At 49.4% G+C, this 21,893-nt stretch overlaps 2 protein-coding genes across 4 annotated transcripts; both read left to right on the top strand.

Moving 5' to 3' along the window:
* Nucleotides 1-93: 93 nt before the first annotated feature.
* ZNF785 (zinc finger protein 785) lies at nt 94-3,173 on the top strand. The gene is made up of 3 exons (XM_047714600.1): nt 94-415; nt 566-694; nt 1,504-3,173. The coding sequence occupies exons 1-3, from the start codon at nt 223-225 to the stop codon at nt 2,412-2,414; spliced, it is 1,233 nt and encodes a 410-aa protein (XP_047570556.1). The 5' UTR covers nt 94-222; the 3' UTR covers nt 2,415-3,173.
* An 8,184-nt stretch (nt 3,174-11,357) lies between these two features.
* ZNF688 (zinc finger protein 688) lies at nt 11,358-20,543 on the top strand. Of its 3 annotated transcripts, XM_047714601.1 has the most exons (4): nt 11,359-11,891; nt 12,197-12,310; nt 13,522-14,038; nt 18,675-20,543. In XM_047714601.1, the coding sequence occupies exons 1-4, from the start codon at nt 11,696-11,698 to the stop codon at nt 18,934-18,936; spliced, it is 1,089 nt and encodes a 362-aa protein (XP_047570557.1). In that variant the 5' UTR covers nt 11,359-11,695; the 3' UTR covers nt 18,937-20,543. The 3 variants fall into 3 exon arrangements, with proteins under 3 accessions (XP_047570559.1, XP_047570557.1, XP_047570560.1); XM_047714603.1 differs by lacking the exon at nt 12,197-12,310 and having other exon boundaries at nt 11,358-11,891; XM_047714604.1 differs by lacking the exon at nt 18,675-20,543 and having other exon boundaries at nt 11,369-11,891; nt 13,522-14,265.
* Nucleotides 20,544-21,893: the final 1,350 nt, after the last annotated feature.

Below are 21,893 nucleotides of genomic sequence, written 5' to 3'. Positions count from 1 at the left end.
CCGCTAGGCGCTGTCCAATCAGCGCACGTCACCTACGATTTGCTGCGCTACGGAGCCAATCACCTTTCTGGTTTTCCCCTTGGTACGTAAGAGGCGACCGGAAAGGAAAGGGAGGTTGAGGCTGGAGAGACGCCATGTTGGTCAAGGGCAGTGCTACGGCCCTGAAGGAATTTTTTCAGAGGATAGGAAGCCTCTCTTGGCGTAAAACTAGAGGGCTTTCCCATGGCCCCGCCCCTGGCGGATGTACCCCGGGAGGCCGGGAGCGGGCTGACCGGAGAAAGCAGCCCCGGAGCCGTGAGCTTCGCGGACGTGGCCGTGTACTTCTCCCGGGAGGAATGGAGGTGTCTGCGGCCCGCGCAGAGGGCCCTGTACCGGGACGTGATGCGGGAAACTTATGGCTACCTGGGCGCGCTCGGTGAGGCCCGGCCGTCCAGCCAGGACCCAGTAATCCATGGGAAGGAGGAACTAATGTCCTCAGAAACAAGTGGGCTGGAAGTGTGGGAACTGAGCACCCTCACCCTCCCCTCTCGGGTCCTCAGCCGAACCCAATGTTTCCTCTCCGCAGGATTTTCAGGCCCCAAACCCGCTTTTATTTCTTGGGTGGAAGGAGAGGTGGAGGCGTGGAGCCCGGAGGCCCAGGATCTGGAGGGTGAGACCCCAGCAGCTGTCATCAGAGACAGGGGAAAGATAACAGGTACTTCACTTCAAACCCAGGATGGGACCTTTGAGAAGCCCCTGCCCCAACTCGGATCCACAGTACACACCGCCCCCTCCAAAGCCCCATCGTGTCTCTCTATACTTCATCCCCAGAAAGTTCCAGTCTCACTGCAAAATGGCTCGTAGAACCGCTAAATTGGGACTTACAGCACCACTTAGTTATACAGGGAAACCCCAGTTTAGTGCAAAATAGCGCCTGAGTTGCCAGGGCAGCCAAGCGAAAGGAGAAACACAACTGTAATTTGTTTTTTGTTGTGTAATGAAATGTTCTTGTTGGGTATGATGTGAGTCACACTGTAATGATGCTATCACTCATCAGAGATTTTAACATCAAAAAGCGTGTTTTCTCTGCAGCCGTGTCATAATAAATGCTTGTTCCCAGGTCTTCCCATGGAACCTGGAGTATAGCCCAAGTGTAGACATTTTGGCCATGGCCTTGAATGCACCAAGGAAGATCATTTAATGGCTATTTTGGGAAGGGATCATAAACAGGTTCTGGACAGTAAACTCTATGAAGGCTGGGTGCATCACCACCCTCATTGCCTGACAGAGGAGGGAGGGGTTCAATATTGTTGACACCTCCATTTATCTCCCATTTTCAAAGCTTTCGTGTTAACACCAGTCAGATGATGAATTTTGCCTTTACTCCAGGATGGACTTCTGGCCTGATGAGGCCCCAGTCTCGAACACTGCCATATGCTCAGACAATTCATGCTGCCTCCCAGGGCAGGCCACTGTCTGGAATGTGCTACTGAGTTTCAACTTTTATCTTTCCCCCTGTCTCAGGATCCAGGGATGAGCGTGAAGAGAAAGAACTGATGAAGAGTCCAAAGCAAAAAGAGATGGAGCGTGAGGAAGTGTCTCTCGAGGAGTGGTCACCATCCAGCAGGCCACCAGGTGCTGGTCACAGAGCCACCTGCTCAGAGCTCTGCTGGAACTCTGGGCAGAGCCCAGTCAAGCCTTGGTTCAAGGACACTACAACCCGCACATCACCCTTCTCCTGCTCAGACTGTGGCCGCAACTTCAGCTACCCCTCCCTCCTGACCACCCACAGGCGGGTCCACTCCGGGGAGCGGCCCTTCCCCTGTGACCAGTGCCAGGCCTGTTTCTCCCAGCGCAAGTACCTGCTCCAGCATCAGCTCATCCACACAGGGGAAAGGCCCTACTCGTGCCCTGATTGTGGGCGACGTTTCCGCCAGAGGGGCTCCCTGGCCATCCACAGACGGGCTCACACCAGGGAGAAGCCCTATCCATGCCCAAACTGCAAAAGTCGCTTCACTTACCCCTACCTGCTAGCCATCCACCAGCGCAAACACACAGGCGAGAAGCCCTACAGCTGTCCCAGCTGCGGCCTCTGTTTCGCCTACAGCTCCCTGCTGGCCATCCATAGGCGCACCCATACAGGCGAGAAGCCCTACCCCTGTCCAGACTGTGGCCGCCGGTTCACCTACTCCTCTCTCCTCCTCAGTCACCAGCGCATTCACTCTGACAACCGGCCCTTCCCCTGCCCACAGTGTGGGAAGGGCTTTAAGCGCAAGTATGCCTTGGAAGCCCACCAGTGGATCCATCAGTCTGGCAAGAGGCCGAGGTGGCAGCGGCCTGTGGTAGGGCTCTCGGAGCCAGTCCTTGTTTTGGGAGGCCAGGATCCCCCAGTTCATTTCCGGTGCTTTCCAGATATATTTCAAGAATGTGGGTGATAGAGCTCGCAAGAGATGGCCTGTTTTCTTTGGAAGGGAAAAGGCAAAGTTTATGTATTTGGAGCAAAGGAATGAATGTAAAGGAAGTAAGCATTTAAGGAAAACAAAGCTCTGAGTTAAGGGAGCACAAAGCTGGTCCTTCGGAAGGAGGAGGGAATCTGAAAGGCCACCTGAAGGCTGAACCCATTTTCTGAGGCTCTCGCTCCCACTTCTTCCAGTCGGCGATGGGAGAAGAATTAGGCACAAACAAGTCAGCTGCAAGAGATTGGGAGCAGAGGACAACAGTCAAAGCCACGAGCAACTCCACAGTCTCACTTTTATTAGATAGAAACAATAGCCAACAGAAGGACCGATGAAAGTCAAACATTAGTCACGTCTTGTGGACAAGCAAGGAGGACAAAGTTTATAGTTAACCAAGCACATTCAAAGGACACATCTAAAAAAACAACGGCGCTTCTGGGAAGAGAAAGGAGCGATAACGGAAAAGGGAAGCAGGCAATATTTCGTTCCACCCTGAGCTGACTGGGCATTCCCGGCTGCCTGGCTTCTGTGAAGGGGCGGCCTTCCGCCCTGGGTGGGCCATGCATCCCCAGCTGCCCAGCTTCACGGTCGTGTATCGTCTTTCTCCCCAAAGACCTGTTGCCAGTGTATGTTTTTCTTAAGGCCGTATCTAAATATGCTTGGCAACTAGTAAAATCCTCCAGGTTATAGTTTAAGTAACAAATTGTTCCGAGGGGCAGTAGCAACTTCCAAGTCCCACTTGGGAGTTTCTTTTTTTTTTTTTTTAAGACTTTATTTATTTTATTTGACAGACAGAGATCACAAGTAGGCAGAGAGGCAGGCAGAGAGAGAGAGGAAGGGAAGCAGGCTCCCTACTGAGCAGAGAGCCCGACGCGGGGCTCGATCCCAGGACCCCGGGATCACGACCTGAGCCGAAGGCAGCGGCTTTAACCCACTGAGCCACCCAGGCGCCCCGCCACTTGGGAGTTTCTTCGCAGGAAATCATTCACCTACCTGGCTTTTCTCCCTGGACTGTTCTCTCCCTCAGAGCATTCTGCTTTCTGGTCTGTGTCTCTCCTGTTCATCAGAGATGGGGCCCCTTAGTGCAAGAACCCATTAAAGGAGCCCATATACATTCTGAATATCCCCTGGAACAGAAGGGACACCTTGGGCCTATCCTCAGTGGGGGAAGTTCACCCAAGGATTCTTTTAGCCAGTGTCGATGAGACATCTGGCAAGGAAACACGTGCAGCGTCAAGCCACTGTTGGCACTCTTGGTCTTAAAGTCCTGAAGATGACCACAGGGAGGAGAACAATGGCTTCAGGTGGGGAATTGTCCTGCCCCATGCTCACATGGCACAGAGTGCACAGAAGTGTCAAGCTTAGCTTAAAGGTTTTTTTCCTCCAACTTTTATGAATCAGTGATTGCAGTGTTTTTCTCTTCAGATACTTGCATGTTGTCGGGATTTTACAGCTTCTGAATGAAGATGCGTTCTTGGGCCAGAGCAGCTGGAAACATAATGCTGGCATTTTTGTTTAAGAGAGTAAATTACCTGCCATTAGTCTTGAAATCAAGGCCAAGTATCTCCAGTCAAGTTTCTAGTGTATGCTTATATGTGTCAGTAGTTAAGAGGGTCTTTCTGACCCACTCTGACCTGCTAGCCGTACTTTTGATCAGACTGTTGAAGGAATAAGGACTTGGGTGGGACTAAGCAGAGCTGCATGCCAGGAGCGGTCCTGGGGGACACAAGTATCTCTGTGAACAAAGGACTGCTCTTGGAACCTCTGGGTTCCAAAGATGATTAGGAATGGGAACTGGGTGTTATTTTACTGAACCACATAGCCTCTCCTGAACTAGTAGATCTGGATTCCGGGTTTGGCTCAGTTCCCACTAGCTGTGGGACCGTAAGCCTGTCATTCAACCTTTCGAAGCCTTCACAGTCTCGCTTGGCTCCTCCACAGGGTTGTCTGAGAAAAAACCTGAAAGTACCTCACACGTCGTCGTGGCCTGAAGAACAAGTGGCTGAGTGCCCCCACGACATCTATACTTAATTTAGATTCTACAATTATGCTACATTTGCTTTATCACATGCCAATCAGTCAGTCCATCCCCTATCTGCTTATTTATACATCTTATTTTATTTCACAGTAAGTTGCAGGCATCATTATTCTTCCCTCCTAAACACTTCAACAGAAGGCTGAGATTTATGCAAGAAACAGCAGCTCTCAAAATTCAAATGTACTGGGCGCCTGGGTGGCTCAGTGGGTTAAAGCCTCTGCCTTCGGCTCAGGTCATGATCCTGGGGTCCTGGGATCGAGCCCTGCATTGGGATCTCTGCTCAGCAGGGAGCCTGCTTCCCTTCCTCTCTCCCTACCTGTGATTCTGTCAAATAAATAAAATCTTAAAAAAAAAAAAATTCAAATGCACTGGGGCGCCTGGGTGGCTCAGTCGGTTGAGCCTTGAACCCTTGGTTTCAGCCTGGGTTGCAATCTCAGGGTTGTGAGACTGAGCCCCATGTGAGACTCTGCGCTCAGTGTGGAGGCGGCTTGAGATTCTCTCCCTCCCTGTGCCCCTTCCTCTGCTCGCCCTATCTCTCTCTCTCGAATAAATAAAATCTTAAAAAAAAGAAAAATTCAAATGCAGCTTGTTATAGACTAGTAAAATTTATGAACTGTAATTATCTTTGTCTGTTTTATAACTTCTTATAATTATATCTGATTAAGATTCTGGAACAAACATATACAATTTGGTGGGCAATAAAACAATTTGAAAGCAAGAGCATCTTTGTATTTTTATGTTTGGCAGGAAAAACAACATGACATCAGACACTTAGGATGGGGCAGTTTTAGTCCTAAGTTTGTTTCAATCTCCTTAGTTAACTCCCAGGCTAATTATTTGGTTCCATCTCCTTCAGTTTTCTCCATCCCTGGTACAAAAAGAAGTGATTTATAACATAGTACCTGAGTAAACAAAGGCAATTTTTGGTCCAGGTGAAATCCTTTGTGGTTTCTTTTTAGGTAAAGTTGATTCTCTGTTTAGAAAGAGACTCCTATCTGAAGATCGATTTTTTTTTTCTTTTTTTAAGATTTTATTTATTTATTTGACAGAGACAGCGAGAGTGGGAGCACAGGCAGGGGGAGCGGGAGAGGGAGAAGCAGGCCTCCCACTGAGCAGGGAGCCCGAGGTAGGGCTCATGGGGGGCTCGATCCCTGGACCCTGGGATCATGACCTGAGCCAAAGGCAGAGGCTTAATCCACTGAGCCACCCAGGCACCCCTGACGATACATTTTTCTTTATTCCACTTCTACACTATTCACCACAATGAGTGCAGTGAGGCCTCATCAGGACTCAAGTTTAAAAAGTTATAAAATAAGCAAGTAATTGTTGAGGTGAAATCATAAGAAGTCATCCCAAAAGCCGTAAGTATTCCGGGTGAAAAATCGCAAGGGTGGGGCAAGAAAATATGAAGATGGAGAAGGCACTAACTTACAGCCATGAAGAACATTTGTGAACACAAAGGAGAGAAGAGTGTGTGCTACGGCAGGTAGGAGAGCCAAGCAAGGAGTTTCAAGGTTCCGAGACCAGACAGTGGACTGCTGTCAACAGAGACCTAGGTTTTGTTCATTAACCCAACGACTAGCCCCATGCTCCTGGCATCCTGCCTAGTTGCAGGAATATTCCCAACAGGACAAATCTATCCAGTATCTATAGTCCAATGCCACAAGCCATTAAGATGATCCATCCCCACTTAAAAAAAAAAAGGAACATACTGAATGTAGGAAGCAGAGGCTACATACAATCCTGGACAGTAGGGAAGTCAGACCTGGGATGACAGATGAGGCTCAGGCAAGTCTGGAGAGAGAAGACAGAGGGGTCAAAGAAGGAGGTTTCCCAGGGGAAAAAATGGTAATTTGAGATCTGATGCTATCCCCAGTAATTTAGAACAACTTAAAGAAGCAGAGGGGAGCCCAGGTGGCCTAGTCAGGGAGTCTGCTTTTCTCTTCACCCGTGACCCCGATCATGCTCGTTGTCTTTCTCTCTCTCAAATGAATAGATAAAATATTAAAAACAAAAACAAAATGGGGGCATCTGGGTGGCTCAGTCAGTTCAGCATCTGCCTTCAGCTCAGGTTATGATTTCAGGGTCCTAGGATGGAGCTCTGCATTGGGCTCTCTGCTCAGAGGCGAGTCTGCTTCTCCCTCTCCCTCTGTGATCTCCCCCAATTTCACTCTCTCTCAAATAAATCAATAAAATCTCACAAAAAACCCAAAAATTTTTAAAAAGCAGAAAGCACAGATAATGCAAGGAGAAAGGGAATACAACTGGAAATTTTTAAAAGGCAAACAATGACAATGGCAATCGTTACAATATATAAATTTATCAAAACGTGTCATACACCTTACATTTACATGTTCGATGTCAAATATGTTTCAGTAAAAAAGAGCAAATAGTTGGTAAGCAAGGAAACATAATTACAGCATATACAGGAAATTTTTTTTTTAAAAGATTTTATTTATTTATTTGACAGAGAGAAATCACAAGTAGGCAGAGAGGCAGGCAGAGAAAGAGGAGGAAGCAGGCTCCCTGCTGAGCAGAAAGCCCGATGTGGGGCTCGAACCCAGGACCTGGGATCATGACCTGAGCCGAAGGCAGCGGCTTAACCCACTGAGCCACCCAGGCGCCCCTACAGGAAATTTTTTCAGAGATTTTATTTGTCTATCTATTGATCTATCTATCTATCTACTTATTTTAGATAGAACTTGTACGTATGAGCAGAGAGGGCAGAGGGGAAGAGGACAAGCCAACTTTGCACTGAGCACAGAGCCCAATGTGGGGCTGTATCTCACAACCCTGAGACCATGACCTGAGCGGAACTCTAAGAGTCGGATGTTCAACTGACTGAGCCACCCAGGCGCCCCAGGACATCTTAGAGTAATTTATTGCATTATGTTGGGAAAGAGCTGAGGGAGATGGGGCTAGAAACTAAGTAAGTATCATAGCCGGATGCCCACAAATAATTTCTAAAATGGATATATCAAGGAATGCCTCCTGCTTCTCCCTCTGCCTGTCACTCCCACTGCTTGCATGTGCACACTCTGACAAGTAAATCAATTCTTTTTTAAAAAATAAAAATAAGGGGTGCGTGGGTGGCTCAGTCAGTTAAGTGGCTGCCTTTGGGTCTAGTCATGGTCCCGGGGTCCTGGGATCGAGTTCTACATTGGGCTCCTTGCTCAGTGGGGGGCCTGCTTCTCCCTCTGCCTGCTGTTCCCTCTTCTTGTGCCCTCTCTGTGTCAAATAAATAAATAAAATCTTTAAAAATAGATAAATAAAAATCAAATGAATATATCAAGCGACAACAGTAAAAGCATACTTTTTTAAAGTGTTTTTTTAGAAGAGAGAGCAAGAGAGAAAGGGCGTGCGCATGCGTGCAAAGGAGTGGGCACAAGCGGGGGTGTTGGGGGGTGGGCAGAGGGAGAGAATCTAAAGCATATTTAAAAAAACAAAAACAAAAACAAAAAAAAACCTCCAGAAGAAAGGCTGAGTGTTAAAAGTGTATTGATCCGGTTTGTTTTTTTTTTTTAAGATTTTTTTTTTTTAAATTTATTTATTTGACAGAGAGAAATCACAAGTAGGCAGAGAGGCAGGCAGAGAGAGAGAGGAGGAAGCAGGCTTCCTGCCGAGCAGAAAGCCCGACGTGGGGCTCGAACCCAGGACTTGGGATCATGACCTGAGCCGAAGGCAGCGGCTCAACCCACCGAGCCACCCAGGCGCCCCTACTGATCCGGTTTGTAAAGATGAAGAAATTTTAGAGAGGATGGTGGTGATGTTTGCACAGCAATGTGAATGTCCTTAATACCACTGAGCAGTACATTTAAAAATGGTTAAGATGAAAGTGAAGTAAGTCAGACACCAACAACAGGTGTTACACAGTTCCACTTACATGAGGTAGGTACCTAGAATAGGGAAATTCACAGGCACATAAAGCAGGTTGGAAATTACCAGGAGCTGGGGAAAAGTATGAGCAGCGACCACCTTGTGGAGTCTCAGTTTCCTTCTGCAGTGGTGAAAATGTTTTGGAAATAGTGGTGACAGATGCACGGCACTGTGAATGTAATTAATGCCACTAAACGGTAAACTTAAAAATGATTAAAAAATGATTAAAATCGGGGCACCTGGGTGGCTCAGTGGGTTAAGCCTCTGCCTCCAGCTCAGGTCATGATCTCAGGGTCCTGGGATCGAGCCCCGCATCGGGCTCTCTGCTTAGCAGGGAGCCTGCTTCCTCCTCTCTCTCTCTCTGCCTGCCTCTCTGCCTACTTGTGAACTCTGTCAAATAAATAAATAAAATCTTTAAAAAAAAAAAAAGATTAAAATGGCAAATTTTGCCTTGTGTAATTTTACTGCAATTTAAAAAAATAACATATATATCCAAACCCACTGAACTGTACAATTTAAATATGTGAGTTATCTAATGAGTGAATTTTATCTCAAAGCGGATAAACAAAATGCCTTACACGAATGTTTACAGCAACATGAAAGGTAAAAACGACTCCAATTTCCATCAACTGACAAATGGATAAATAAAATAAAGCATACAGGTGTCCCCTTACTTTTTAAAAAAATATTTATTTATTTCAGAGAGAGAGGGAAAGAGCACAGGGGGCAAGGGCAGAGGCGGAGAGAGAGAAACACAAGCAGACTGAGCACGGGGCTGGACGACACAGGGCTCGATCCCACAACCCGGAGATCAGACCTGAGCCAAACCAAGATTCAGATGCTCTCAACCGACTGCATCACCCAGGCGCCCCAGGTGTCCCCTCGTTTTTCGAAAGTTCCCATTAGGCTACTTTCCTTTAAGGAAAACCTACATTAGTACCTGTTTCACTAACCAAAATAAACCTGAAGAGGATTTTTGCTTTTAGATACAGCTCACAGGCAGAGCAACAGGAGTGGCCCTATCAAGGTCCTTCCCAGGGACCTAAACTCAGCCTTTCAGCATCAAGCTACTAAGCTTTGAACTATGTGAGCATCTGTGTTTATTCTACATTTATTTTGTGCATCTATAAGCAAGATGTGTCCTTTTTTTTTTTTTTAAAGATTTTATTTATTTACTTGACAGAAATCACAAGTAGGCAGAGAGACAGGCGGAGAGAGAGGAGGAAGCAGGCTCCCCGCTGAGCAGAGAGCCTGATGCAGGGCTCGATCCCAGGACCCTGAGATCATGACCTGAGCCGAAGGCAGAGGCTTAACCCATTGAGCCACCCAGGCGCCCCAGCAAGATGTGTTCTAAGGCATCAGTAGAGCCTAAGAGAGCTTAGTTATAGGGTCTGGGAATGCTCAAAAAATTTTCCCTATAAATTAATGGTAACTGCCTTCTTGCTTTACATCATTTCAGCTTATGAAAGTTTTCATAGAAATGTTCTACTTTGGGATAGCAGGGGAAACCTGTATCTGTACAATGGAATATTACTCAAACATAATTAAAAAAGTAGTAAGGTAATGCTTACCTTACCTGTAATGATACATCGATGAACCTTGAAAATATTTTGCTGTCAGGAACCAGACACAAAAGGCCACATATTGCAAGATTCCATTTATGGGAAATATCCAGAAAAAGTAAATTCACAGAGACAGAAAGCTTGCGATTGTCAAGGGAGGGAGGGAGGGAGGCACGGGAGAATGGGGGAGTGGCTGTTCCAAGGGTAGGGGATTTCCTTTAGGGGCGATGAAAGTAGGGATGATGGTTGCATATTGTTAATGTCCTAAATGCCACTGAACTGTAAGATATAAAATGGTTAATTTTTGTTACCTGTATTTTACCACAGTCAAAAATTGTGTAATGACTTAAAAGTGTGCACAACGAAACATGCAGGGGTCATCGCAGGGGTCATCAATGCTCTATATTTTGTTTTGGGGGATGGTTAACACGGTTGTATGCGTTCATCAAAATTCAGCCAATTTTGCACTGAAGAACTGTGCATTTTACTGTTTGTATGGTGTAACTCGGATTCATAAAACGAGTTCAACAAAGTGGTCTCTAGGGAACAAAGGTGAAGGGTACAGGGGGCTGCCTTTTTCATTATAAACCTTTGTACTCCTTTTTAAAAACCATGCAGGGGCGCCTGGGTGGCTCAGTGGGTTAAAGCCTCTGCCTTCAGCTCAGGTCATGATCCCAGGGTCCTGGGATCGAGCCCCGCATCGCGCTCTCTGCTCAGCGGGGAGCCTGCTTCCTCCTCTCTCTCTGCCTGCCTCTCTGCCTACTTGTGATCTCTGTCTGTCAAATAAATAAAATCTTTAAAACAAACAAACAAACAAACAAACCCATGCATATTAACTTGCAGAAAATTAAAATATAAGATATAATTTCCCCACTCCGATTCTAACCGCATGAACCAAAGTTCCTCCCCATAAGCTCCAGTCCAGAGACTGAGAGCTGTCCCGCGGGTGCAAGGAGTTGGGCGCGCTCCTCAGCCGTGGTCCCAACGGTAAACGTGTACCTGGTTTCTACCTCAGCTGTCCCCAGGGTTTGGAGAGCGTCTGTGCTTCTCTCGCAGGGGTGGGAGCCCGATTCCAGATCCTACCGTGGGGAGGCAGAGAGGGAGATCGTCGACGGCACAATGCTGAGTTCCACAGATGAAGAGGATCTCCAGGGACTCCAGAGCCAGGTGACCAAGGTGAGCTTTCCGACTGCCCGCCCACCCGGGGGCCTGGCGGTGCAGCCTCTTCCTGCTCTGTGGGCCAATCACCGGCCGCCGGGCAGCGCGGGCAAAGAGCGGTACTGGAAGCCACAGCTTGTCCATCTTTCTTGAAGGCAGGAACGTTCCGCCCCCCAGTCCACTTCTCTGTGTTCCGTCTCCGCCTCACCTAAAACCCCCACCTGCAGCGGCCATTGTAGTTGAGGGCAAGCGGCTGCTGAGGCTAGAGAAGGCAGGCAGGCGCCATGTTTGTTATGATCAAGGAATGGCGCCCTTAAGAGCATCCATTGACAACTGAAGCCAGGATGTCGCCATATTTTCTGAAGACACCTTCCGGGTCCCTTAACCCGGCTAAATCCAAGGTGCCATGAAGTGAATAAACACCGAGGGATTTTGTTTGTCCCCATCACAACCCCCGAATCCCTAGCTACCAGCTACCTCGGTGCCCTCGACTGCGTTCGGACGCCAAGGCTGGGCGGGGCCCCGACCTCCGGAGCCCTTCCTGCGGACGACGAAAGCTGAGGCCGCGCGCAGGGAGGCGGTGGCCTCGGGGACAGGACGGCCACTGCTCGGGGCCGGGAGGCCCCATGGCGCCGCCCCCAGCCCCGCTTCTGGCGCTGAGACCGGGGGAGACCGGGCATGGTTACAAGAAGCCCGGGGCCGTGAGCTTCGCGGACGTGGCCGTGTACTTCTCCCCGGAGGAGTGGGGCTGTCTGCGGCCCGCGCAGAGGGCCCTGTACCGGGACGTGATGCGGGAGACCTACGGCCACCTGGGCGCGCTCGGTGAGGCCCCGGGTCAGAGCCCCCCTCCTCCTTCACTGGGGTTCACAGGGGAGATGACATGAGGACCGAGAGGATTGTGAGCCCTAATCCCACACTATCCCACCAACAGCACCAGCCACCTCCACTCCCAGGGCTTCAGGTTAGGGAGTGCTTCCACCCAGCATCCGCTTCCTTAAGGCAGGAGCATTGCAGACCCTGTCCACGTTGAGCCCAAGTTCTGAGGAGGTGTCCTTACCCTGGCAGGGGGATGCCATCTGCCCAGGACAGCCTCTCAAGCCAGCACTGTGATCCCTGTTCTCTCCCAGGATTCCCAGGCCCCAAACCAGCCCTCATCTCTTGGATGGAACAGGAGAGTGAGGCTTGGAGCCCCGCCGCCCAGGATCCTGAGGAGGGGGAAAGCCTGGGAGGAGCTCTGAGAGGTGAGGGATTGTCCCAAGTCTCCCCCCACTTGGCGCTCCAGGGCTTCCTGTCTCACGAAGTTTTCCTTTAGATCCCCACTTCCAGCAGCCCTAAAGGAATTAAAGACCCTCTCACCCCCGCCCCATGTTGGATACTAAAGGAGAAAGAAGGCAGACCTGGTACAAGGTTTCAGAACTTGAGACGTTACTCATTTTAGGACTAGAGTGGGAGAATCAGGACCCCAAGTCCCAGACTCAGGTTTCTAGGGCCCTTTTGGAGAAAACACCACTCATTCTCCCCTTTCAGGAACGATTAAAACCTAGGAATGCAAGGGGCTTCAGGTCTGCCTTTCACATTCCTCAAGCAAGGCAAAGTGGTACAAGAGGTGGTACAAGAGAAAATGCCCAGTAATCAACAACGTGGCTCTTCTCCCCTCACCATCCCTTAGCAGAGTGACCTTGAGCAAAGATGTTTCCTCATCTGTAAAAGTTTTATCCTATAAAAAAATTGAGCAAACACAATAGTAATGGCTATTGTTTTATTGAGCATTTACTAAATGCCTAACATGCTTCTCCTGATTTAATCCTCCCAACAACCCTGTGAAGTGAAGAAACCATTGATTCCCATTTGAAACATGAGAGGCAAGGCCCAGATAAGTCACTCTTAGGAGATGTGAAATTTGTTTATCATCCTTCAAAGCCTGTGTGTCAATCGCTGGGGATGACTTTTCTGCTGCTTCCCTAACTATAAGAACCCTATAACCTGAGAGGATGTAAGCAAATGTGTTTTTAAATGTATCTTGGGGGTGGGGGGCACCTGGGTGGCTCAGTCGTGAAGCATCTGCCTTCGGCTCAAGTCATGATCCCAGCCCCCCGGGATCCACCCCGTATCAGGCTCACAGGGAGCCTCCTTCTCCCTCTCCAGCTCCCCCATGCTTGTGTTCCCTCTCTCGCTCGCTCGCTCTCTCTGTCATAAATAAATAAAATCTTAAAAAGTAAATGAATGAAATGTATCTTGGGGCGCCTGGGTGGCTCAGTCAGCTGAGCTGCCCTTGGCTCAGGTCATGATCCAGAGGTCCTGGGATCGAGTCCCATATCAGTCTCCCTGCTCAGCAGGGAGCCTGCTTCTCCCTCTCCTTGCTGCTCCCCTCACTTGTGCTCTCTCTCTGTCAAATAAATAAGTAAAATCTTTAAAAAATAAAATAAAATGTATCTTACTTTCCATTTCCCAGGAGACACCCCAAACAAGAAGAAAGCAGCACGGGAGGAAGGGCGGGGAGCCAAGGGACCCAGAAAGACTCCCGGCAAGGAGCCTTCGAAAGAGCTGGTTAAACACAACCCTGACTGGGCCGTCAGAAAAGTTTCCAGCAGAGCACAGCCGGCCACCAGTGCTGCCTGGAACCAGAACACAGGCGTGCAGTCCTCAGCCCCAGCGCCCAGCGTGGACACTCAGGACAGCCAGCGGCGTCACGTGTGTGCAGACTGTGGCCGCCGCTTCACCTACCCCTCCCTTCTGGTCAGCCACCGGCGGATGCACTCAGGGGAGCGGCCCTTCCCCTGCCCCGAGTGCGGCATGCGCTTTAAGAGGAAGTTTGCTGTGGAGGCGCACCAGTGGATCCACCGCTCCTGCTCTGGGGGGCGGCGGGGCCGGAGGCCCGGCATTCGGGCTGTGCCTCGTGCTCCCGTGAGGGGTGACCGGGACCCACCTGTGCTGTTCCGACACTACCCAGACATCTTTGAGGAGTGCGGGTGAGCCCCTCGCGCAGGCTGGAGTTGAGCTTGAACTTGGACTGCCTGAGCCCTGAGGGGGGCTCTGGTGGCAGGGATTTGGGAACCGAAATTAATCCCTTGGGCTTCCCTCAAGGATCCCTCAAGTTCCAAAACTTGTAAAAAGAAAAGTGCCTGTAAAGATACAAATAGATTAAATTTGACCCTACTCGCCCCAGTCTTTCTAAAAAAAAAAAAAAAAAAAAGAATAGAGTGAGATGCTGGACCTTTCTCAAAGTGTTAATCTCACTGAGGTTTTACCGTTGTCTCAGAAACTTACCCCTTGCTGCTGCTCTACATCAGAGGCAAAGGCTGAGGGGACTAAGGCCTGGGGAGGGGGCCCCCGGGACCCAGGGCGTGGTCAAGCCCTGGCTAATTGACAGCAGCAGTGAGCCTGGGAAGTGACATGGGTAGAAAGAGTACCGAAGCACAGATCTAGTCTCCACAACTTGTCCCCAGGCACAGCTGGCAAGTCACATGCTGTCCCTGAGCCTCAGCTCCCTCATCTGTAAAATAAAGATTAAAAATAGCTACCTCAACGGGTTACTGTGAAGGCTGAAATTTTAACAAGATAGTATGTAGGACACAGTAAATGTGCAATAAACATTTGTTGAAAGAGTGAACTGTCGTTGACATTTTATGCTTCAGAAAATGTAAAAAAGCCTGCTAAGGAGACAGGGCGTGGACATCAAAGCCATATTTTGCAGATGAGTAAACTGAGGCTCTGAGGGACAAAGTGATTTTCTCAAAGTGTCATGACTATAAAGCAGCAAAGCTGGACAAAGCTGACACGGTGCCTAGTTATCTACCACTTTCTATGGAAGTTACATCTCGGCAGAAAACAAAGCAGGGGCTCCGATGAGGGTGAGGTGGAAACGGGGATCTGGGCAGGGGCCTAGCCCTGCCTTCCCAGGGGAGTCTTAGCAGGAGATGGAGAGTCCCACCAAGGCCAGTGACCTTGCACTTAGAAAGTGCTGTCATCATTCAGGGGCCATAGATTGTGTGGCTGCTCTGGGGGAGACGGCTAGGTGGTAAGGGAATTCCAGGGTGGGGCAGGCTGGTCCCGTTCATTCATTCATTCACTCAGCAAACACCATGTGAAGCCTCTGTGGGGTTCGTGCTGGGCTCCAGTGACACTCGGACTTGGGTCCCATGTTCCATGGTGATCGAGACTAGGTTGGAAGAAGTCCAGAGGGACCACCTAACCCATCCTGGCTGCTGATCCACCAGGAAATGTGGCTTGGAGAGGAGATGGTTGTGTTTCCCATATCATGAGTAGGAAGTCTAGTAGAAACAGAGGGAATAGCGGAGTAGGAATTGTTGTGGGGGTAGATTTTCAAGCACAGAGCCTTGTTTCATAGAAAGGATGAAAATGGGCACAGTGTGGAGTCGGTGCTTGCCCTGCCTCTCTGTGCCTTAGTTTCTTCATCTGTGAAACCTGCATAATAACAGCACCTACCTCCTAAGTGTGATGTATGGATTAAACGAGATAATACAGAAGAAGGCCTTGCATATTAGTGTTCAGTAAACACTGGTTACTGTTATTCCAAAATAGGATGGGAGGAAGACAAAGAGGAGACCTGGGAGGTTTCCTGGAGGAGGAAGTTCAAACTGGCCTTGAAGGATAGGAAAGATTTCAACTAGGTTGGTCCTATCTAGGGAATGGTCAGCAGTTCCACCTGAGTGAAACATAGACAACTAGGTAAAGGGTCCTAGAAGAACACACACAGCAATCTGGGAAGGCCACAGATCCCTGCAGGAGGGCTTGAGGTTTGCTGGGTAGGCACTGAGGAGCCATAGACAGGTCTCTAACAGAAGCAGGGGTATTTGACCAGCTCTGTCGGAAGATGTGACCCACGCAGGAGACTAGACTTGAGATCTGTTGGGCATCTGCTACCAGCTAGAGGTGAGCAGGAGCTGGGACCAGGCTAAAAAGCAAGATTTTTCTTGCAGCTGTGCTTGTTCACTGACCTGGGGACTGGGGAGAAAGATACCCAGGAGAGGTTTCTGCCACAGAATCTGCATGACTTAGTGACTGGTGATCGGAGCCGTGAACAAGTACATTCCAGGGGGTTCGAGCATGAAGAGCTGGAGCAAGGGAGCCTGAGGGCCTGGTGAGGGGCCATCAGTCAGGAGTGGGACAGTGTGGAGGACAAGGGATGACCAGTACTGGAGAGGGGTGAGGCGAAGAGAAGGTGGGACTGGAGAGAAGAGGCACCCCAGGGAGAGGGGAGTGGAACCTGGCACGGTGTATGAGGCACGGAGCAGCCCAGGTCAGCATATGGCACAGTGAGTGCTTTCTTTTCTTTTCTTCTGTTTATCCATTTAACAAATACATTCTAAGCATCTGCTGTGTACCAGGCACTATTCTGTGTATACAGCATGGAAAACATAATGAACTGTTGTGGAGCTTACGTTCGAGAAGGGTGGGGTAAAACAAGTGATAAGCCAGCACATGAGTAAGACAGACAAGTGGGGCGCCTGGGTGGATCAGTCTGTTAAATGTCTGCCTTTGGCTCAGGTCATGATCCCAGGCTCCTGGGATTGAGCCCCATGTAGGGCTCCCTGCTCAGTGGGGAGCCTGCTTCTCCCTCTCCCTGCTGCTCCTGGTCTCTCTTTCTCAAATAAATAAATAAAATACAAAAAAGTAAGACAGAAAAGTGATAAGCCAGTACAAGAGACAAGTTATTATAACTGTAAATAATGAGTACTACAAAGGTACTAAAACAGAAGATGTCCTCAAAGCATCTGTTGCAGACAGGTACTTAGGCTGGGTCTTGGTGTGGAACTGAGCTGAGACCCAGATGATGAGAAGGACCCAAGGGGAAACAGGTCAGGTGGCAGGTTGTGGGAGGGGGGCAGTGCAGGGTTTCAGAGGCTGGGAGTTAGGGTAGGGGGGCTGGGGGATGTTCCCAAACAGAGGAAGTAGCAGGTGCCCTGCTCTGAGGTAGGGATGAGTTTGGGTGAGGTGCAGAAGGGACCCTGGTGGCTGCACTGAGGAACTGAGTGGAGAAGAATCACAGATGAGCTCGGAGGGGAAAAGCAGCGGGTCCCAGAACTCTAGCTTGCCATGGTGCCAAATCTAGATTTGATTCTAAACATATTGGAAAACCACTGGGTTGTGTTTGTTTTTGCCTTGTGGTAAAATACAGCAAAATTTGCCATTTTAAATATATATATATATATATATATATATATATATGATTTTATTAAGTTATCTGATAGACAAAGATCACAGGTAGGCAGAGAGGCAGGCAGAGAGAGAGGGAAAAGCAGGCTCCCCGCTGAGCAGAGAGCCCAATGCGGGGCTTGATCCTAGGACCCCGGGATCATGACCTGAGTCGACGGCAGAGGCTTTAACCCACAGAGCCACTCAGGAGCCCCAATATTTTTTTAAAAGATTTTCTTTATTTGACAGAGAGACAGATAGTGAGAGAGGAAATACAAGCAGAGAGAGTGGGAGAGGGAGAAGCAGCCTTCTCACTGAGGAGGGAGCCTGATGTGGGGCTCGATCCCAGGACCCTGGGATCATGACCCGAGCTGAAGGCAGATGCTCAATGACTTAGCCACCCAGGCGCCCCTCAAATATTTTTAAGTATAGAGTTTAGTGGCATTAAGTACAATACATGTGTGCACCCATCACCACCAGCCCTCTCTAGAACTTTTCCATCTTCCCCAGCTGAAACCTGTACCTGTTAAACACTATGTCCCCACTACCCCCTCCCGCCACCACCATTCCATTTTCTCTCCCTCTGAGTCTGACTATTCTAGGGACCTCATAGGTAATGTGATTTGCAAACCCACTCTGGCTACTCTGAGAATGGACTGCAGTGGGGCAAGCAGAATGGAGATGGAGAGTCGCAGAAGGTCGGAGGGAAACACTGCGAGTGAAAGGGACAGGACCTGTCTGTGGGCTGGACGTGGGGGCTGAGAGCATCAGATAAGCCAGGAATGATGATAAGATTTTTGGCTGAGTGAGGAGGAGGATGGAGGGGCCGTTCCTGGGGTGACCCGGGGTTGGGAGGTGATGACAGCATTTTGGAACAGGAAGGGAGCTTTGGGGAGCTGCTGGGCTCAAAGGTTGAAGCAGGGTTTAGGAAGCTGTGGGTGGAATAGGTTTCTTTGCTGAGGAGACTCTCGGGGGGACATGGGGAAGAATGCTTGGTTCTTTCCACAGACTTTCATGTAAATACTGTTGCACAGAATACGCTCTGAGAAAGGCTGAGGCCCAGAGAGGGGAAGGACCTTACTTAAGATCACACAGTAGAAGTCCCCAAATTCTCAGGGGATGCTCTTGCTCTTTTCACTAAGCCAGGCTGTGGTGTTGGATGGGAAAGGCAAAAGGCAGGAGGCCCAGAGACCAGCCAGGCAACCCAGGGGTCACAGCAAGGGTCTGAGTGTGAGGAACCCAGTGGTGAGAGCAACAACAGGGTACCTTTTGTGAAGCCTGTCGTCACCCTCCCCCCGGGGCAATTTCACATACCTCCTAAACACCTGAATGACATTTTTTTTTTTTTTGCCATGACACTACCCTTAAATACAACCCTTTTACTTACTTTCAATACTTACCATAGCCCATCATTTAAGGTTTTTTTTTCTCTTTTCATTTACATAACAGCATGGAATTGCAGTGGCGACCAGAAGCCGCTCTTCTGACCTCCCAGGTTGCTGTTCCACATACTACTTCACATTTCAACTGCATCTTGGTAACCTGGCTTCAATCCTACCTCGCTCTGTGGTTGTTGACACTGTACCTTGAATTATTCGAAGCATTACAGCGTGGGTTTCTGGAGTTAGACTGTCTGGGTTTGAATCCTGGCTTCCTGACTTACAAGCTGGGTGGCCTGGGGCAAGGTCACCCCTCTGTGCTCGTTTCCTGATCCAGAAGGGCAGTTATCGCTGAGGGATGGTGAGAGTTCAGTGAGTTAACAGGCGCGAGCACTTTGAACAGTCTGGCATATACTAAGTAATCAAGTGAGGTAAACTAACATGATTGATGTCTTAGTCCTAGCACAGAACCAACTGCAGCCTGGCATAGTCCGCAATTGTTAGAGGAGCTTGGATTTGGGAAGTCTGGGGGCACCTTCACAGAGTGTTGAAACAAATGAGCCAGGTGATTCAGTAACTCCTCTACTTTCTACACAATCATCACTTACACGGAGAATGGAGTTCAGTAGGGGTCAGTACATTCAAAGTCTTCAGTTGCTTTCCTGGAACAGGCCTGGAGGAGGCAGCGCGAGATGGTGGAAAAGGCTCAAATTGAAGAGTCTGAAGCGGCTCAGGCACTAATGGGAGGCCCAACCTTGGTAACCACCAGGCTTCAGTTTCCTCTTCTGTCAAATAGCTGAACTCCAAGGCATTCAGAGGCCTTTGGCCCAGTGTCCTCGGTTAAAGAGCTAGCAAATGTATGGAAATAGGCTATATCTGGAGGGATGTTCAAGAAAGTGATAATAGAAGAAAAGGGTGGGGGGAGACGTCACAGAATATTACGATGTAACTTGTAAATGAAAAAAAGTTGAGAAATGAACTAGCTTGCCAAAATAAATTTTATTTTAAGACCAGGTCATTGAATGGGCTTTCTGAAGGGGCCTGGGAGAGAGTCACCAGGCCGAGGGCCCCCTGAATCCTGGCCCCTTTTCCCCTCTTTCGGACCCCTAGCCGTTGGCTGCCGTCACAGTCCGGAGCCTCCTCCCCTCTCCCCCGGAGGACCCGAGCACGGACGCCGAAGCGGCCGCGGCCATCTTAACTGTGGGCAAGTGGCGCTCCCAAGGCGGCTTGCGGAACAGAAAAGACAGCTCGAGAGCGTAATTAACCAGGTCATCAATACCAGGCCGACAGTGACTCTGCTAAATGCTTCTCCAAAATTGAAAAAGTACTGGAATGCCACCATCTTTTCTAAGGGCGCCTTCATTTTGTCTGTCGTGGAACCACCGAGTTCGCGGAACCGACTTTTTCTAGCTGTCCTAGAGCGGCCACATCCAGGTTACTTCCGGTCGCCTAGCTCGCTGGAGGCCGGATCCTGGGCGTCCCCTGCCCGGTGCGGGGCAGCAGTTGGGGAGGGGCGTTTGGGTCCCTTGTCTTGCTCCCGGCTGCGTGCTGAGGTGCCCGCGAAGGCCGGCCGGAAGGAGGAGGGGGAGAATACCTAGGGCCGTGAACTTCGTGAAGGTAGCCGAAGATTTCTTTCCCGAGGAATAGGGGTGTCTCCGGCCCGCGCTGAGGCCTACGTGCCTAGACGTGATGCGGGAGATCGATAGCCACCTGGGAGGTCCGGCCATCCCGGGTGTCTGAAAAGGGAGAGGGTCGGATGGGATGCGGAGTTCTGAGTGCCGGACTCGGCCTCACTCCTCCTCTCGGATGACTTCGTTTCCCGTGACCCCCGCCAGATCGGCCCAGCTGAAATTTGCAACTGAGCGACTTTGGCAGGCTCTTCCGTGGTTTCTCAGGACTTCTGCAAAAAGTTCAGAACCTGTGTACCACAGCGTGAAAGCCCATGCGTGGCTTGCTAACCTCCAGTTCAAACCCAGTCTCTCCCTACAGCCTAATGATTCCATTGGCTCTAGCTACAAGGAATCTTTGGGGGGGGGGGGGTTTGGGACACATATCTGGCTTAAGGAGCATAATCTAACATCTTTCAGTACCCTTTTCAAATGCGGTCTCTAAGAAATTCCTCTTGGAGCCCTTCTGTCCCAAGCAGGAAGTCTCAACTGCAGCTCTTTGTCTGGCTCTCTAACTGCCTGAAGGTCTCTTACCTTTGTCCGCATAGCTCTTAGGCGGCATCTCTCTCCGTTAGTGTAAATTTAGAGGTTAGTATAAACTTAGAGCAGGAACATTATCTTGGTTCACCAGTGCCTCCCAGCACCGAGAACGTCTGGAACAATGCCTGCCACACAAACGATGCCCAATATGTTTTCATTAGATGAATGAATTGTTTCTTGAGTGATTAGGGTTCTTCTCCAGGATTCCCAGACCCCAAACCAGCCCTCATCTCCTGGGCAGAGCAGATGGCCCAACTGTGGAGTGTAGATGCTCAGGATCCCCAGGTGGATGCCTGAGAGAAAGAAAGATGAGAACTAGGGGTTATGCTCCAGGTCCAGCAGGAAGGGAAGATGTTTATTGAACAAGAAATACCATCTAGGGGTGCCTGGGTGGCTCAGCTACTTAAGTGTCTCCCTTTGGTTTGGGTCATGATCTCCAGGTCCTGGGATTGAACCCCACATTGGGCTCCCTGCTCAGAGGGGGAGTCTGGTTCTCCCTCTCCATCTGCTTCTCCCCTCACCCTCCATTCATGCTCTCTCTCTCACACACATAAACAAATAAAATCTTAAGAAAAAAAGAGAGAGAGGGGCACCTGGGTGGTTCAGTGGGTTAAAACCTCTGCCTTCGGCTCATTCATGATCTCAAGGTCCTGGGATCAAGCCCCACATCTCTCTGATCAGCAGGGAGCCCTCTTCCCTTCCTCTCTCTCTGCTTGCATCTCTGCCTACTTGTGATCTCTGTCAAATAAATAAATAAAATCTTAAAAAAAAAAGAGAGAGAGAGAAAAAAGAACAAAAGAAAAAGAAAGATCATCTATATGTTCCTTACTATGTTCTGCTGGCTTAAATTTATGATACCCATTGGAGACTAGAATCTTGACCTTCTCTTTTTCACTAATTGACTGAGGCATCCAGGATTCCCAAGGTCAGGTCACACTGCACAAATTATCCAATCTCTAGGTCAGCAGCAGTGTATGAATTAAAGTTTAGGTTGGAAGCAGTTCACCTTTCTGTCTAAGTGCCTGTGCTTGTAACAGCTGTTCCTCTGGTTGAGGGTATCTCTTTCGGTTGGTCCTGAAGTG

The sequence above is a fragment of the Lutra lutra genome, chromosome 18, assembly GCF_902655055.1.
Source record: "Lutra lutra chromosome 18, mLutLut1.2, whole genome shotgun sequence".
In the NCBI taxonomy this organism is placed as follows: domain Eukaryota; kingdom Metazoa; phylum Chordata; class Mammalia; order Carnivora; family Mustelidae; genus Lutra; species Lutra lutra.
The sequence above is the reverse complement of the archived record's forward strand: the minus strand, read 5'-3'. Positions and strand labels throughout refer to the sequence as shown.

Excerpts from the sequence above, each read along its gene's own strand:
- ZNF785 (XM_047714600.1), top strand. The coding sequence starts at position 223 with ATGGCCCCGCCCCTGGCGGATGTACCCCGGGAGGCCGGGAGCGGGCTG. Across the intron at positions 416-565 it reads TGGCTACCTGGGCGCGCTCG|GATTTTCAGGCCCCAAACCC; the intron begins GTGAGGCCCGGC and ends TCCTCTCCGCAG. Across the intron at positions 695-1,503 it reads AGACAGGGGAAAGATAACAG|GATCCAGGGATGAGCGTGAA; the intron begins GTACTTCACTTC and ends CCCCTGTCTCAG.
- ZNF688 (XM_047714601.1), top strand. The coding sequence starts at position 11,696 with ATGGCGCCGCCCCCAGCCCCGCTTCTGGCGCTGAGACCGGGGGAGACC. Across the intron at positions 11,892-12,196 it reads CGGCCACCTGGGCGCGCTCG|GATTCCCAGGCCCCAAACCA; the intron begins GTGAGGCCCCGG and ends GTTCTCTCCCAG. Across the intron at positions 12,311-13,521 it reads CCTGGGAGGAGCTCTGAGAG|GAGACACCCCAAACAAGAAG; the intron begins GTGAGGGATTGT and ends TCCATTTCCCAG.